Raw genomic sequence first — 13,222 nt, forward strand, 5'->3', positions numbered from 1 at the left:
GCATTGACAATCCCTTAAGTATTTCCCCTAATTACATTCTCGGCTAAACACACATTCTTTGGCTAAGATAAAACCCAAGGCTTTTAGTTCCAGGTAAATAACATTTTACCAAGAAGGACAATAGAGGCCAATGCTCACTGGAATAATAAAACAAAAGATCTATTGTTATAAATAATCTTAATACTATAATGATAATAAAGGGTCCTTGCTTTATTTTTAAATATCTTTTTTAATGTGGGAGGAAGGGGGAGGAATTAAAGACCGGGGAATAATTATTGATGCCTGTCATGGCAAACCAAATAAGCAAGCATTTAGTAAGCATTTGCTGTGTACAGTATACTACAAATATGCATCGCAGTGAATACAAGTCTAAACAGAGCCCCAGCCTTTGAGCAAAATTTATTCAGTTAAGTAAAATGTAAACTTATGCTTCATTTGAAAAAAAAAAGTATATCCTCAAAGTCAAAGGGTCATCCAGGAGACCCAATAATAACTTCACAACTTCATTTCACTTATGATAAGGAATCCTAAAGATTTCTTTGATAGTAACTCAATCAGTACTTAGTCACAACATCAAATCACCCCGGAAAATTAAAAAAAATATATACAAAACAGAGCTATGATAGAGAAGGGAATGACAGCCTGAAATCAAGTTGTATTTAGTATAATGCATTTGGGCCACACAGGGTTTAATGACACCTGCTAGATTGGGGTTTTCCATGAGTTCCTCTACTGAATCAGAGCAGTTTGAGACCAAGAACAGATCTTTCCCTTTCAGGAGTTCACTTTAGCAGTGATTCATCTCTTTTTCATTCCCTTTACAAACCATGTCCCATGTGTCATAAGATTTACCTGCAAATCAAAATGGTTTGTAATGTATTCTGGCCACTTTAAAATTTATCTTGCTTTACTATGACATCATTGCCTTAAAAAAAATCATTGGAAGGAAAAGCCACATCCCTTGGACGTAAATTTGTCACAATGAAGCTAGCCATCACTCACTGTCTTTCCTGACTCAGACATGGTGTGTATCAGAAAAATCCAGTTTACTCTGATGCACCTTGCATTGGCTTTCTACAGAGATTTTTCTGACAAAAAAAAAATTAACCCAAAACAAAATATTAAACAGAATATCTATCTTCCCAGAATGAACCCATTTACTACTTCCAGCTGTTATACAGCAACCTGTTGCAAAGGAATTGAGGGGAAAAGAGAAGCATTCTCGTCCCATCTGTTCCTGTTTGTCCTTCTCACAAAATGGAAGCCAGGAACACTTTTTTCTATAAGTGAACTATGGGCAAGAAAGCATCTTGACTCTCAAAGGCACAGTATAAGGTGATAGATAACACCGTTATCGGTGTGATGTTTCCACCGAGTGAAGTAATGTTTACCAATGACAAACACAGCAGGAATTTACGTCCCATTGCCCTTGACACAGACTTTTTTTTTTTTTGCCACCCCATTCTTAAATTTGGGCTGAAGTCCTTTTGCAAGCCCCAAAGTGGTTTCTGAACCATCTGTTTTTAATTCCCCATGGACACTTTCAATTATTTTCCCAGCACACCCGCAGCATGCAGCCCTCCCTGCAGAGCTCAGCTGAAGGCTCCTGGTGATTGGATGTCAAAGGCCTTTTGGTCCCTTCCCCAGGGAGATTCAGGAATTGCTTTCTGACCCAAGCCAAATCAGTAGTCGTGTCATATATGAGGCAAAGACAACTGACTTTGCTTTATACCCGGAGGTTGAAAAGGCTTAGCAAACATTCTCAAATGGTACATTGGCTTAGCCACTGTCACTGTCATACTGGAGCACTTCAGATTTTTAAGCGGTAAATATCAGGCAGAAGGTATTCTACCCACCTGCGTAGACTTTGCATATGAAATTATATTATTTAGTTTGAGGGTGGCCTCCAGTGCAACCCGTTAACCTGTTCTATTGTCGAGAGGTTTTCTTTTTTCCCCAATTACACCTAACTATGGCTTGATTTAAATATGACTGTAACCCCACACAGACATCCCTTAACTCCTTGGATGCCTGTTTTCTAAGATGGTTACCATACATTTTTCAGAAAGCAAATTCTATACTCTCTTCATGATGGCAATAATATGAACAGAGAACTCCCCCCTTCTATCTCAAACACCAAATACGAACAAAACTTCCAACAAATGAAAGTTTACCTAGCTGCCAATCCCCCTCGTGTGCAATTCCCCAGATCTTTCAAAGTTCTAATCCATGAAACTTCTCCTAAATACACCAGCTCTCAGGAGAGTCCTCTTTCCAAAGCAGGTGTAAACTGTCTGTACTGTGCCTTAAATGTTGCCCACTATTGGCATCTGTGGGTATAATGTTCCTCAATGAAATCCAAAGCCCTTCAACAGAAGGAATTGTTTTTATCTCTCTGGCACCCACCAGAGTATAAGATATATAAGTTTTCAAAAAACTGTTGATTAAGAAGGGAAATAATCAATACAATGATAAATAGCCATCACTTACAGCTTACAAAGCATTTTCCATGCACATCATCACATCTGATACAGCCTGTGAGATGAGTAAACTGGATTTTTAAAATAATCTCTATTTTACAGAGAATAAAAACTAAGATTCTGTGAAGCCCTCCACTTACACCACACAAACAAACACTGGAAGTAGTAACGAAGCAGCCTTGGATAAGCAGTCACCTAGTGAGTCACACAGATCCTCTGTCGTTCTCCCCATACCATTCCCCAGATGTGGTCCATTATACTCTGTCTGATTCACAGACCTGGTGTAATAGGCTTGAAGTCACACAAGCTGTGGTTAGAACCCACATTTTCTGCGACAATCTGCTGAGTGACTGCGGAAAGTTCCCAAGGACTTTCTCCTACAGCCCCTGCTGCTGCACACACCAGGCCTCTGGGAAAGAGCAGACATGACAACCTCCATTTCCCTGTGTTCATCTGCTCCCAAGGATGTTATTTCTAGTGACTGTTTAATTTGGAGTTATAGGAAAGGAAAGAGAAATAGCTCAAACAAAATGCAACCAATAAAAACTCTGACACGATCAGTGAAACAGGTTAAGGTGGCTGGTGAGGCAGGAGCTCATTGATTGTCATGGCGCCATAAGGGGCATGATGACCAAGCAGAATTGCTTGGTTCAGTGCCAAGTTCAAAAGAAATACTAACTGACAGATCACATAGAATTCCTCAAACTGATCCTTAAGAGAATATATATTATCTATGCCACAGAAACGACTAGTCCTGGTCCATCTGTAAGGTCTTGTCTGTGTGCATGGGCAAATCCCCCAGAATTAGCACTGCATCTGAAGATAGTATGGCTTTGTAAAACATTAGAACTTACAGAGAGTCCAGAGTCTATTCTCAGCTCTCCCCTGAGCTTTTTGGACATACTCCAACCCAAAAGGAGACCCTAAGAAATTCCACCACCAGAAATCACCTCCATGAATGTCTCGTTTAGGAAAGAAAAATGTAGTGTCTTTTGAGATCCAGAATGACATTATTAGTTTGATGGTTGCACTTTGTAACTGACAAGCTAAGTGACACTAGGCAAAGCATTTAGACTTCGTGTGTCTTGGGTCCATCATCTATACAACAGAGGTATTACCTGCAGATGGTTTATGAATATTCAATCATAAAATAGAATCATGGAAAGCTTAACATATATAAAACCCATGCCAGTAGTGTCCAATCCCTTCTGTTGCTGCATTGGTACATGAAGCCACTGTATGAGGTTATCATATGAGTACTTGTCATTTTAGGGTAAATATATACAATGATTTCTGTATTACACCGAGTTTTGGCAATGCCTAAGTTAAGAATGGCTTCTGGATCTCCAAGAAGGTAAGGTGTAGTTTGCATTTATCATTAAGTGGGGCTAGTCAGAAATGGTTGGGAAGTTAATAAAGGCAAACATGAAGCATTAGGGTACATAGTACATCACTGGATTAAACAGAATCCTATGAAGAAGCAGTGCTTTTTCCAAAATGAGCACTCCAGAAGACAAACAGTTAAAGGAAGTCAAAAGAAGAAATACATGGGCAGCCCCAGTGGCGCAACAGTTTAGCGCCGCCTGCAGCCTGGGGTGTGATCCTGGAGACCCCGGATCAAGTCCCACGTCAGGCTTCCTACATGGGCCCTGCTTCTCCCTCTGCCTGTGTCTCTGCCTCTCTCTCTCTCTCTCTCTCTCTCTCTCTCTCTCTGTGTGTGTCTCTATGAATAAATAAAATATTATCAATAATTAAGAAAATTCAAATTAAGATAAAATAACAATTTGTACATTAAACTGGCAAAAGGTATCAAAATAATAATATCTGGAATTTAGTAGAAAAACAGGAACTGTCATACTACTGGTGAGTGTATCAATGGGTAGACCTTTGCTACAGTGCAATTTGCAAATACATAGCAAAAGCCTCAAAATTGCATATCTCCTTTAACTCAGCAAATTTTACTTCTAAGAATTTATTCTAATAACCAGATTTATTCTAATAGCCAGACATATACAACAGAAGATTCACAGAATTGATCCAACAAAGCATTACTTACAATATTGAAACAAAGGGAACCAAATGAATGCCCAGTAACAGACTGATAAAAAATTATAGTTTTTTTTTTTTTTTTAGTAAAATGGAATCTTGGGCAGAAAAAAGCCATTATATGATACTAAAGATGATTTTTACTACAGAAGAAAGTGTTTCTATTAACTTAAAAAATGGTGATTATAACATTATGTAGGTAATTATAGATCAACGTGGTGGAAAGGAAAACCTGTGTTTATTTTGAATGTGTTTGCATCTAATGAGAAGGATATGTATCAGAATTGCTCTGGGTAGCCCCGGTGGCGCAGCAGTTTAGCGCCACCTGCAACCCAGGGCGTGATCCTGGAGACCCGGGATCGAGTCCCACGTCAGGCTCTTTGCATGGAAACTGCTTCTCCCTCTGCCTGTGTCTCTACCTCTCTCTCTCTGTCTCTATGAATAAATAAATAAAATCTTAAAAAAAAAAAAAAAGAATTGCTCCCATGGTTGCCTGCGGGTGGTAGGGTTCAGGATGACTATCATTCACTATTTTGTGCTTTTCCATACTTTCTACAATGAATAATAATTACATAAATAATCAAGAAAAAATAATAAATTTTACAGCTTTCTATACAACAGCCATCACTCCATGTGAACAGTGCATACCCTCTCCTCACCACTTTCCCTAGCATATCTCCAATGGACAACACACAAAGTTGATTGTCTCTCCATCTCCTCTTTACCCTTAGACAGAAAAATGCCCTCAGGTTGAAATGTTGCCTCCTTTCCTTCCATTCATCTGATGGAACACACAAATCAATTTGAGGATCACAAATAAATGCAACCTTCCCAGATCACTGAAAGTAATTTCCGTACTTTACCAAGCCACCCCACCTCCCAACTCTTGCTTCTTTGCTCATCCTGCCAAAGAATTATTTCCATCGAAGGACTCACAGAATACATTGTCAAAAACACATGTCAATGCATCTTTAAGATGCTGTCCTTTAAGGATATAAAATTATGCAAAGGAATCAAATATGCCAGAAAACACTGAGATAATGACCCTTCTCCAGCCGGCCCATGAAAGGGGCTGCATAAGGTACACGGCTGGAGCAGCCCGCACCCTGCCTCCCGTCACTTTCTACATTAATTACAACTCTCTGCCTTCAAGGCATTGGCTGGACTTGCCACAGACAGGAAGCTGAAGGCTTCCCAATGACATCTACCCCCTGAGTACAGTTAATTTTACACGCAACACTCAGCAAGTCTGAGGAGTCCCTCAAGGCATAATCATCAATGGGAAATGACAGCAGCAGCTTCCCATCACAAAATTCTCAGGTGAAAAACAAGTTTCCATCTCACTAAAAAACTGGCATAAAAAAAAAAAAGGACCCAGGAACTCTGATTTCTGAGTATCAAGTAGTGGCTAGGAGGACACTGCAGAGTACAAGAGGGCAAAGGAGACACGAGCAAGAGGAGGGAGGATGGGAGAAGAAATGGGACCCCACACCTGTGAGACACCTCCACAGCTTCCATCCTCTGAGAAGAGGAAACAGAGGGCCAATTCCTTTGCGAAATCACAGCTACAGCAGAGCCAGAACTTAGAGGTAAAAACTCTGGGTTGTGCTTCTCCAAGAAGACTACTTACAGAAGACGAAATAATTCATTTCAAACATGGAAACAGACCTTACACATTGCATGGTATTTTGGTTTTATGTCCTCTATAATATCAACCTTGAGAGGTACAAAAATTTGCCTGAAAGGGTGATTTCCCTTTCCTATTCAATTCTCTCCCATATGGAATGATATACAGCATTTATTAGACCCATTTATTCCAGCACCTAATTAGACATTGAGTTGAAATGTTACATAATTTGTGCATGAAAGTGTGTCTTCCCAGACATATCATAAAATCTTGAAATTCATGGCCTCTCTCTTTACATTTTCTACCATCTCCCTAAACTTCAATTATTATTAAGTATTAAGTATTATGAAGACAGTAGGTACTTAACAAATATTCGAGTGGATGGGTGGATGGATGAACAGACAAATAGATGGGAAGGCATCCTGGGGTTACCACAATTGTATACACTGAAAACTGGGCATGGAAGAGAGATGTATGTACAGGGCACATCTCAATTCTCTAGCCATGACAGGACCGCTTCACCAGGAACTGCCACATTTATACACTGGGCTTTAGTCACTAAGGCCCCAAAGTCAAACTGGGCATTACTTACACTCACATGGTAAAACAGCAGGTATTAAACCATTCTTCCCAATTAAGATATTATGACACATGGTTTTTATACACATTCCCCTACAAAACTCAATTTGAAAGAGTTGCTTGACTGAGTGTGTGTATGTGTGTGTGTTGTGTGTGTGTGTGTGTGTGTGTGTGTGTGTGTGTGTTCAGCAGGGAAGGGAAAACACTTGTGGGGTGTTGATTATACCATAAGAAGGGGGAAAAAAAAGTAACATGAGACCTGGTATCTGAAGGAGGTATATTCAGGTTGGCAGCATTCATTGCCCTCTGTAAGCTAGGACTGATCTGGTTGCATGCTGTAGAGACCTGGCTTGCTGGAGGTGAATTGGGTCCCAGTCGCTGAACCATCATGGGACTGCTGGTGACCACTAGATTGTTGCAGCTGCCTTTTCCAATGGACTTGCACTGAGGCCCAAAGCCAAGAGCCCCTAAAAACAAATGAATCAGGTTAGCTTTCATGTGCCTTACATCAGAAATCAGTAAATACACACACTTGCCCACTTATATTAGGACTCCTCTTTAAAGATAGTCCTTGGATCACCTTTTTGTTCATTTTTAGTATTAGTGATACCAAAAGCTTTCTGTATTTCCAATGAAAAAGCCATTGCTACAATAAAAAAACTTCGATAATCACCATTCATATAAAATGTGCTTACATTTTGCTCCTTCTATGCAGAAGCACCTAGCTATTAAGAATCATATTTTATTGTCTCCTTACCTAAAGAGTTAAGGTGATAAGTAGATGGGATTACTTATATCTAGAAGTTTCTTCTAGAATGGCTAATATATTGAATTAGCCAGCAAGGAAAGTTGACACTGCTGAACACTTATTTACCTCATTTACTTCCTTCCAATTCTGGCCTTCCAAAAAGTTTAAAGGGATATAGTCTGGCTGTATCCCTCTAGTCCTGATTTCTCCTCTTCATCCCAGTACATTGTCATTGGACATATACCCAATTCAAAGAAAATCAGGATGAAAGAGCCATTAACAAAATACTCATCCTAAAAGCAGCATGGTAACCAAATTCAACACTGATTTATCATCTCATTAGTAACAATCTTCAAATGTAGTAAAATGTGGTACATACCCAAAGGAGGAAGAAAAAAAAGAAACCCCCCAAAATCTGTGTCATTATGGAGAAGTGAAAAACATAAGACAGAAAGTCAAACACAGCCATGACTCATTTATAAGAAATAATAATAATACTGGTTGAATCATTCTAGACATTCTTGTCACATGGATGTGCTTTTTTCAAACATTTTTTGCAAACTACCTGGTCAAGCCTCAGTGTGCACTGGTGTTCCCATTTCAAACAAAAATAAGGATAATGTCAGATTTTAACAAATTAAACTCTAAAATTTTCTCATCAAATTCCACGTACTTCTCATTGATGTATTTGGGATCAAAATAAGTGGAAAATCATCACAGTAACTCTCCTTAGCCCCAGGGGACATAATTTCCTATTTTGTTTTTCCAGAAATTAAATCAATAACCAAAAAATGACTTTGTCATCTTTAACATTCTCTTCCAAGAGCCCACAAAGCTGAAGAATAAACAGACCTTAGAGCAATCACCATGCTCTCATCAATGAAACCACATCTCAAAAATGCTGAGAGAGTTGCAATGTTTTTAATTGGCAGGAACCTGCTGTTTAGTCCAGCACTCTGGGAAATCCCAGTGGTAATTCACTTGCCCAAGGCCACACAGGGATTTAATGACTGAGCAGAAATGGATTCCATTATAGTGTATTTTCATGGTGCCTATGTGTTTAAGTTTAGGTATTAGATGCTTAGTTTCTTCCTTGGATACTTACCAAGATCATTAGCTCCAAAAGAAATTTCTCCCTGATTTTTTTTTTCAGACACATAAACCAGAACCTTCCCCTCTCCCCCCCCCCACTGCCACTTCTATCTGATGTATTTTCTTGTGCCTTGAAAGACCAATCATAGATAGTCTCTCCGTTTTCAACGCTTGTATAACAGTACCATCAGGTCTCCATTTTGACATCAAAAGTAGTGGGTACATTCTTATGCAATGATCATAAACTTAGTATCTTTATGAATTCCAACAAGCTACATGCCATTTGCTTTCATAGTCTTTTTTTTTTTCTTTTTTTTTTTTTTTACCTCGGAAAAAGGCAATGTGATGGTTCGTACCCTGGACCAATATGTTAAGACACCTGAATTGCCTCCACAGGTTCCATCACCACTAGCCACTGCTATTAAAAGCAACATCAGATGTCAGATATTCCCGTTAAACTCAATATCATCTATTCATCTGTCATTTAATGCCTGGTTCTCTCTCAATAAAAAGGTTCTAACATGTACCTTTAAAACAAATACATATTAGCAGCTGGAACAGCACAACCAAGAACTACCACTTGATGACAAAGCATACTGACACTTTCTTCCATCGAAGCTAAGATGCCATATATTGTAAGGGACAGTATTATTTTATGTGCCGGTAAGAACACACGCCACCACTGTAACTAGCGCATGGTATCGAGATTTTGGAGAGGTTCTGATGTAGAAAAATGCACACCTTAAAAATCAATAAATACAAATACAGTTGCTGAAAATTTTCACTTAGCCCTTGTCTTGTTCATGCTCTCCTCTCTGCTGGGCACACCCTTACAGTAATTTGTCTACCTGGTGAGCACCTCTCGGTCTTCATGCTCTCAATTCAAAGGTCACCTCCTCTCCTGCTACCCCTTCCCCGTTGCCAGCTGGGCAGATGTGACCAAGTCTCCTTTTTGTTCTCCCACCATCTCTCATAGCACATCTGCCTCAGCACCTTTAAGGAACTGTCATGTTTACATGCCTGCCACTTCCTCCTCTTTTATATTTTGCTGCTTTTAAAGACAAAGATCCTGTTTGAGGCAGCTCTGCTTCCTTAGCACATAGCCCAGGGCCTATACCACGTACACACCAAAGTCTGTCAATGAAGTTAAGAATGAATTAATGTGGATACAGAGAAAAGATCAGTGGTCCCAGGGACAGGGGCAGTGGGGAACCTATGGTTCCCAGGTATAAGATAAATAAGTCTTGGGCATTGATGTATAGCAAAGTGACTATAGTTAATAATACTATATTGCCTATTTGAAAGCGGTTATGTGAGTAAATCTTAAAAGTCCTCATCACAAGGAAAATAATGTGTGTAACTATGTGTAGCGATGGATATAAGGCTTATTGTGGTGATCATTTCACAGTGAGTATAAACAGTGAATCACTATGCTGCACACCTGAAACTAATACAGTGTTACATGTAATGATGCCTCAATGAACACAAATTTTAATGAATGAATGAAAATAAAAGACAGTTGTACATGAATATTTAATACTCACACATTATTTCCACTGAAACCTCCTGGCTTAAAAAACCTCCTGGTTTTTTATTTAAAACAGTGCCAGTTTTCAAAAACAAACTCCAACTAAGCCAATCCCTTGACACTTCTCTATAGTACTGCTAACTGGGTCAGAACTGAGGATGAAGCCCATGGGGATCATAATTACAAAGCCATCTTCCTGGGTGAGAATTTTACACTGGTCACTGGTCAAGGCTGCCTTTGTAACTCTCCACCCTGGATTCACACATTCAAATGATCTCCCCACTCTGTAATACTGAGATATTCATCTCCCCCTTCCTGGTATCCCCATCGTTTTGGCTACTTTGGCTACACCACCTCTGACTCCCAAATTCACTGGCCACCAAGAACCTCATCTAACCACAGAGAAATGACAACTTCTGAAAGGTATCATAAATGGCATCCTTGAAGCATGAGGGTGAGCAGTAAATTTATGGGAAACAAGTAATGTTTGTAGCACAGCGGTGAGAATGTTCTGGAAAATGGTATCATCTGGTTCACAAGTGGAAGCAAATGATACTGTGACCAAGACCTATGGCACTCAATACAACCATCCAACTCTAATATTGTTTTCATAGTGCCAAACATAACAAACACCACCAGACTGGCTGGAACCACACTGTGCTCTGGGCTCTGAAGACAGCCTGCCTTGGGGCTGACTTCCTGCACCCATGCTGGTCATGTGACTTGGGCAATTACTAAAGTATATGTGTGCCTCATCCCTATGCCTTCTCACCTGTAAAATGGGAACAAAAATAACACTACCTCCCCCAAGATTGTTGTGCATCTAGTATCAATTATACATATAAAGGACTCTGCACATCTTCCAGCACATAGTAGGTATTCAATGGATGTCAGATGTTATTGTCACTACCCTTACTATTACTGTTCACACCTCTCACTGATTTTTGGTCCACTCTCTTTCTTGAAGGGCAAAACAGTTCCTTATAATTCTTTGCACAAATCAAGATAGTGAATGATGCTATTTCATTCTCTAACCACTTTAAGGCTCGAGCCAACGTTTTAAAAACCAGGTGTCATCACAGATAGAAGAAAAGTTTTCAACTGGCCAAGTTTGAATGTTGCTTGGCTTGTCATTCCCTGAAAACAAACCATACAGCTTTTCTGTCTACCAGATGCGCCAACCACTTATATGCTGGTTTTTGTTTTGAAATACCACTTATTTTTAGAGGCTGCATGATGTTTTTTTTAAAAAATGTGTTTACTGCTCAAATAAAGATGCCAGTAGATGGCCTTCTGAGTACTACATCAAGATCACTGTGTGCTGGTGGGGAGTGCAAATGTATTGCATTTTTGAGTTTCTGAACTGAGAGGTCATCCTAGTAGGGGCATGTTTTTAATTAATGTCTTCGTTAGTTAAAAGGGTTCTTTTGAAGTCAAAGAGTTGATTATGTCGCAATTGCCCGCGCTGAGGCTATAGTCCTCAGAAGATTTGTGCTTACCCACTAGTTCCTCTAAAAATGACACAGATATGGAGGGGGACAGAAATGGCATATATATATATATATATATATATATATATATATATATATATATAGGAGGGAGTCAGGAAGAACTAATCAAAGTTTCTTTGGTTGTTACTATTCACTTAAGTGACACTTACCAAGTGCCAACCACAAGCCAGGGAGTCCCTGGAGACAGATGGACAGAGTCTTGGCCCCTATGGAGCCCTCATTCTGGCTACAAGAAGGAGTACAAAGATGAGTACTCTTCATTACAAAAGAAGTGACCACTGCTTCTAGTTTGGATCATATGAGATGGCTTTCTTTGTAGGCCAAACGTGATCTAATAACCTAACACAAATGCAGGGTGTTGTAGAGAGAGAAATAATAATATACATCAGGATTTGAGTCCTGGCTCCCCACTCACTAGCTGTGTGACACTGGACAAGGTCTTTTAAGTCTATGTACATGATGTCGTATTACCTCGAATGGGGACCGTAGTAGTACCTAACTCACAGGTTGTTAAAGATGATTAAAAGGATAAGTGTATATTAATATATACCTTACCACCATATATTGCCAATATAATATACACCACCATATACTACCAATACCACAATATGTTACCAATGTAATATATGCCTTACTACCTTTGAAGATCAGGGATTCCTTCCCAGCCTTTCATTTGAAAACTATAGAAAAGTTGTAAAAATAGTAAAAGAAACTGTTTTGTCTATGAATAAACTGTATTTACCTCTTCATCCATCCAGCTTTCTACATAAGCTTACTTTTATTATTAATTTGTTGAACCATTTAAGAATAAATCATAGATTTTTGTCCTTCACTCCTAAATACGTAAAACCACAGTATAATTGTTAAATTCAAAACATTTAGCAAGGACATAATAATGGCATGTAGCATATCATTTATATTCAAATATTATCAATTATCCTAAGAACACCCTGTAGAGCAGCTGTTTTCCATTCCAGGATCATGCATTTCAAGGAAAAGTTTTGAGGCTCATGCTGAGGTAGGTTAGTAAATCACCACACAGTAGGGCACAGAAAAAAAAAAGAAAAAAAACAACCAAGTGCAAATAAGCACAGTAGTTATAAGCATGGGTTAGCACCCCAGGTCCACCATGGACTGGCCGTGTGGCCTTAAACAAATTACTCAACCTCTCAGTGCCTCACTGTCCTGCTCTCTAAAATGGGATCAACACTAGTACACACCTCACTGAGTTGTTTTGAGGGTTAAAAGATCTAACATATGTCATATGTTTAGGGCTTAGCACTTAATATATTGAAAGTGTTAATTATATTTTATTAAAGAATTTATCTTGGGTATTTTCTGATATTGTTTATAGCATCTCTTTCCTCTGGAGTGACCAAGGACTATAGGTTGACACCTCTCTTTCCAAAACCTTCTCCTCAGCATACAGTAGACTTGTCCTTCTCTGGATGGGCCCCAGACTTCAGGCCTCCCTCTTTTCTCATTGTCATTCTACCTTATTCTTAGATTCTCTCCAGCTTTCATTCATACGCTTCCCTAAAACTAGAAATAAGAAATTCTTGCATACTAAACATACTCAGCTTGCTATCTAGTGTTTTGTCAAACTGGTAA

General features: G+C 39.2%; 1 protein-coding gene across 10 annotated transcripts in view; it reads right to left on the reverse strand.

Annotated features, from left to right (window-relative positions):
• GLIS3 (GLIS family zinc finger 3) overlaps positions 1-13,222 on the reverse strand; it is a 621,575-nt gene that overhangs the window by 298,926 nt on the left and 309,427 nt on the right. For all 10 annotated transcript variants that reach the window (XM_055311375.1, XM_055311377.1, XM_055311373.1 and 7 more), the window contains one exon: positions 6,992-7,199. In XM_055311375.1, the coding sequence (XP_055167350.1) occupies positions 6,992-7,199 (208 nt within the window). The remainder of the gene's footprint in view (positions 1-6,991; positions 7,200-13,222) is intronic.

Source organism: Nyctereutes procyonoides, unplaced genomic scaffold (assembly GCF_905146905.1).
Source record: "Nyctereutes procyonoides isolate TBG_1078 unplaced genomic scaffold, NYPRO_anot_genome, whole genome shotgun sequence".
Taxonomy (NCBI): Eukaryota; Metazoa; Chordata; class Mammalia; order Carnivora; family Canidae; genus Nyctereutes; species Nyctereutes procyonoides.